General features: G+C 38.7%; 1 protein-coding gene across 3 annotated transcripts in view; it reads left to right on the forward strand.

Annotated features, from left to right (window-relative positions):
• The window catches only part of LOC143291146 (potassium channel subfamily T member 2-like), a 105,236-nt gene that overhangs the window by 39,690 nt on the left and 60,546 nt on the right, over positions 1 to 5,000 (forward strand). For all 3 annotated transcript variants that reach the window (XM_076600822.1, XM_076600823.1, XM_076600824.1), the window contains exon 6: positions 1,648 to 1,756. In XM_076600822.1, coding sequence (XP_076456937.1) covers positions 1,648 to 1,756 — 109 coding nt within the window. The remainder of the gene's footprint in view (positions 1 to 1,647; positions 1,757 to 5,000) is intronic.

Below are 5,000 nucleotides of genomic sequence, written 5' to 3' on the forward strand. Positions count from 1 at the left end.
TGTGTGTGTGTGTGTGTGTGTGGATGCTTGTGTGTGTGTGTGTGTGTCTGTCTGTCTGTCTGTCTGTTGCGCGCGCGTATGGGCGTCCGTGTATTCGTGCGTTAGCGTTGATCCTGAGAGATCAAACACACATAAGAACCAAAAAAATAGATAAATGAATAAACGTAACTGAATGAGCGAATGACTGTTGGCCTTGATGTTCAGATTGTGATGGCATCATTAGAAAGGTGTGATCACAGCTGTGTTATTGTGCGTATGTGACAATGACATCAAATCTCTGCTGTGTTATTGCAGGTAAGTGACAGAGCCACTAGATCTGTGCTGTGTCATTACAGGTATGTCACGGTGCCATCAGATACCTGCTGTGTCATTACATGTATGTCATAGTGCCATTAGACCCTTGCAGTGTCTGTACAGGTATGTCATAGTGCCATTAGACCCTTGCAGTGTCTGTACAGGTATGTCATAGTGCCATTAGACCCTTGCAGTGTCTGTACAGGTATGTCATAGTGCCATCAGATACCTGCTGTGTCTGTACAGGTATGTCATAGTGCCATCAGATACCTGCTGTATCTGTACAGGTATGTCACAGTGCCATCAGATACCTGCTGTGTCTGTACAGGTATGTCATAGTGCCATCAGATACCTGCTGTGTCATTACAGGTATGTCATAGTGCCATCAGATACCTGCTGTGTCATTACAGGTATGTCATTGTGGCATCAGATACCTGCTGTATCTGTACAGGTATGTCATTGTGGCATCAGATACCTGCTGTATCTGTACAGGTATGTCATTGTGGCATCAGATACCTGCTGTATCTGTACAGGTATGTCATTGTGGCATCAGATACCTGCTGTATCTGTACAGGTATGTCAAAGTTCCATCAGATACATGCTGTATCTGTACAGGTATGTCAAAGTTCCATCAGATACATGCTGTATCTGTACAGGTATGTCATAGTGCCATCAGATACCTGCTGTGTCATTACAGGTATGTCATAGTGCCATCAGATACCTGCTGTATCTGTACAGGTATGTCAAAGTTCCATCAGATACATGCTGTATCTGTACAGGTATGTCATAGTGCCATCAGATACCTGCTGTGTCATTACAGGTATGTCATTGTGGCATCAGATACCTGCTGTGTCTGTACAGGTATGTCATTGTGGCATCAGATACCTGCTGTGTCATTACAGGTATGTCATAGTGCCGTCAGATACCTGCTGTGTCTGTACAGGTATGTCATAGTGCCATCAGATACCTGCTGTGTCTGTACAGGTATGTCATAGTGCCATCAGACCCTTGCTGTGTCATTACAGGTATGTCATAGTGCCATCAGATACCTACTGTGTCATTACAGGTATGTCATAGTGCCATCAGATACCTGCTGTGTCTGTACAGGTATGTCATAGTGCCGTCAGATACCTGCTGTGTCTGTACAGGTATGTCATAGTGCCATCAGATACCTGCTGTGTCTGTACAGGTATGTCAAAGTGCCATCAGATGCCTGCTGTGTCATTACAGGTATGTCATAGTACCATCAGATGCCTGCTGTATCATTACAGGTATGTCATAGTGCCATCAGATACCTGCTGTGTCTGTACAGGTATGTCATAGTGCCGTCAGATGCCTGCTGTGTCTGTACAGGTATGTCATAGTGTGGGTGCACCGGCCCCTGGCACTGTGGGTCCTACAGGTGATCCTGTGTCTGCTCACCTCCTGCAAGGCTGTGCTGTATGTCTTCGTGGCCACCAAGGTAACAACAACACAGCCCCCTACCCTGTCTTCCTCGGTGCATGCCCTCCTTCCGTTCATCTCTCTGTCTCTCCCTCTCTCTCTCCCTCTTTGTCTGTCTGTCTGTCTCTCTCTCTCTGTCTCTGTCTGTCTGTCTCTCTCTCCCTCTTTCTCTGTCTGTCTGTCTGTCTGTCTGTCTGTCTGTCTGTCTCTCTCTCTCTCTCTCTCTCTCTCTGTCTGTCTGTCTGTCTGTCTGTGTGTGTGTGTGTGTGTGTGTGTGTGTCTGTCTGTCTGTCTCTCTTTGTCTGTCTGTCTGTCTATCTGTCTCTCTTTGTCTGTCTGTCTCTCTGTCTCTGTCTCTCTGTGTCTGTCTCTCTCTCTCTGTCTCTCTGTCTCTGTCTCTCTCTGTCTCTGTCTCTCTCTCTCTGTCTCTTTCCATCTATCATTTCTGCCACAAATTAAGAAAAGAACTATTCAAACCACCGTTAGATTTTTTTTTTTTTTTTTTTTTAGATTGTTTTCTTGTTCCTGTTCTCCCTATTGTATTTTTTGTTTTCGTTCTTGCTCTGTTCTTCATGTTCTTGTTATTGCTGTTGTTGTTCTCTTTCTTGTTCTTATTCATGTCTTTGTTCTTCTTGTTCTTGTTCTTCTTTTTCTTGGTCTTCTTGATCTTCTTTTTCTTGGTCTTCTTGTTCTATTTTTGACTCACTTGTGTAAACAAAGTGAGTCTATGTTTTAACCCGGTGTTCGGTTGTCTGTGTGTGTGTGTGTGTGTGTGTGTGTGTGTGTGTGTGTGTGTGTGTGTGTGTGCGTGTGTGTGTGTGTGTCTGTGTGTCCGTGGTAAACTTTAACATTGACATTTTCTCTGCAAATACTTTGTCAGTTGACACCAAATTAGGCATAAACATTTTAAAAATTCAGTTCTTTCCAGTCATCTTGTTTAAAACAACATTGCACCTCTGGGATGGGCGCAAAAAAAAAATGAAGCCTAATTATATGCAAACTGCATTTACTGTTTATATTTTTTGTATTCTCTAAACTTGGCACTTTGATCTGATATTCTGACCCAACAAGAGCAGTCATTATTATCATTTTTTGTTCAAACAGGAACTTCTTTTGCTAAGCATGGAAGTTTTATTTATTTTGCAAACGTTTTGGTGCAGATAGTATAAAAAAAAAAAAAGGAAATTACTCTGTAATTAATGCTAGGGGACTTAATTTGCTTTAAACTGATCTTTCTCATCTTAAACATTACATTTTGAAATTATACTCAATACATAAAAAGCTTTTGTTTTACTCTCAGTGTACAGGGCTTTTTTTTTTTTTAAACGCGAAGCTTTATAATAACAAATACAGAACACATTTTAACGATTAGATTTTTTTTAAGTGTATCACAAGTGAGTCTTGAAGGCCTTGCCTCTCTTGTTTGTTCTTGTTGTTCTTGTTGTTCTCCTTCTTCTTCTTGTTGTACTTGTACTTGTTGTTCTCCTTCTTCTTGTTATTGTTGTTCTTGTACTTGTTGTTCTTCTTGTTCTTTTTCTTCTTGTTTGTGTTCTTGTTGTTCTTGTTCTTGTTCTTCTTGTTCTTGTTACTCTTGTTGTTCTTGTTCTTGTTACTCTTGTTCTTCTTATTGTTCTTCTTGTTCTTGTTCTTCCTGTTCTTCTTCTTGTTGTTTTTCTTGTTCTTGTTGTTCTTGTTCTTGTTCATCTTGTTGTTCTTGTTCTTGTTACTCTTGTTCTTCTTATTGTTCTTCTTCTTCTTGTTATTCTTCCTGTTCGTCTTCTTCTTCTTCTTTTTCTTGTTGTTCTAGTTGTTCTTGTTGTCCTTGTTCTTTTTGTTGTTGTTGTTCTTCTTCTTCTTCTTCTTCTTCGATAATTATTATGAGCTATTCATATTAAAGATATATCTCGCCGAGGTCAGATTCGCCTTTCCCCCTTCCTGATTTCTTCTTAGATAGATAGATATTTATGTCTGATTTATCAGACATGAGTTCTGTTTTAGGTTGTGCTCCTGTCACTGATCAACTGTATGTGTCATCATTGTCGATATATATCATGATGTCAATGCTATGTCTCATCTACTGTATGTGTCATCATTGTCGATATATATCATGATGTCAATGCTATGTCTCATCTACTGTATGTGTCATCATTGTCGATATATATCATGATGTCAATGCTATGTCTCATCTACTGTATGTGTCATCATTGTCGATATATATCATGATGTCAATGCTATGTCTCATCTACTGTATGTGTCATCATTGTCGATATATATCATGATGTCAATGCTATGTCTCATCTACTGTATGTGTCATCATTGTCGATATATATCATGATGTCAATGCTATGTCTCATCTACTGTATGTGTCATCATTGTCGATATATATCATAATGTCAATGCTATGTCTCATCTACTGTATGTGTCATCATTGTCGATATATATCATGATGTCAATGCTATGTCTCATCTACTGTATGTGTCATCATTGTCGATATATATCATGATGTCAATGCTATGTCTCATCTACTGTATGTGTCATCATTGTCGATATATATCATGATGTCAATGCTATGTCTCATCTACTGTATGTGTCATCATTGTCGATATATATCATGATGTCAATGCTATGTCTCATCTACTGTATGTGTCATCATTGTCGATATATATCATGATGTCAATGCTATGTCTCATCTACTGTATGTGTCATCATTGTCGATATATATCATGATGTCGATGTACTCATCTACTGTATGTGTCATCATTGTCGATATATATCATGATGTCTATGCTATTACTCATCTACTGTATGTGTCATCATTGTCGATATATATCATAATGTCGATGTACTCATCTACTGTATGTGTCATCATTGTCGATATATATCATGATGTCTATGCTATTACTCATATGTTGTATGTGTCATCGTTGTCGATATATACATATATATATCATAATTTCGCTGTTATTTCTCATCCATTGTATGTGTCATCATTGTTGATATATATCATAATGTCAATGCTATTTCTCATATGTTGTATGTATACCCATTGTCGTTATATCTTACAGTCATATTGATACTATCATTAGTCCATTGTATGTGTCATCATTGTTGATAAATATCATAATGCCAATGCTATTTCTCATATATTGTATGTATACTCTGTGTCGTTATATCTTACAATCACATTGGATACTATCATTGGTCCATTGTATGTGTCATCATTGTCGACATGTATCATAATGTCAATGCAAGCACTGATCATT

This window comes from Babylonia areolata, chromosome 16, assembly GCF_041734735.1.
Source record: "Babylonia areolata isolate BAREFJ2019XMU chromosome 16, ASM4173473v1, whole genome shotgun sequence".
Taxonomy (NCBI): domain Eukaryota; kingdom Metazoa; phylum Mollusca; class Gastropoda; order Neogastropoda; family Buccinidae; genus Babylonia; species Babylonia areolata.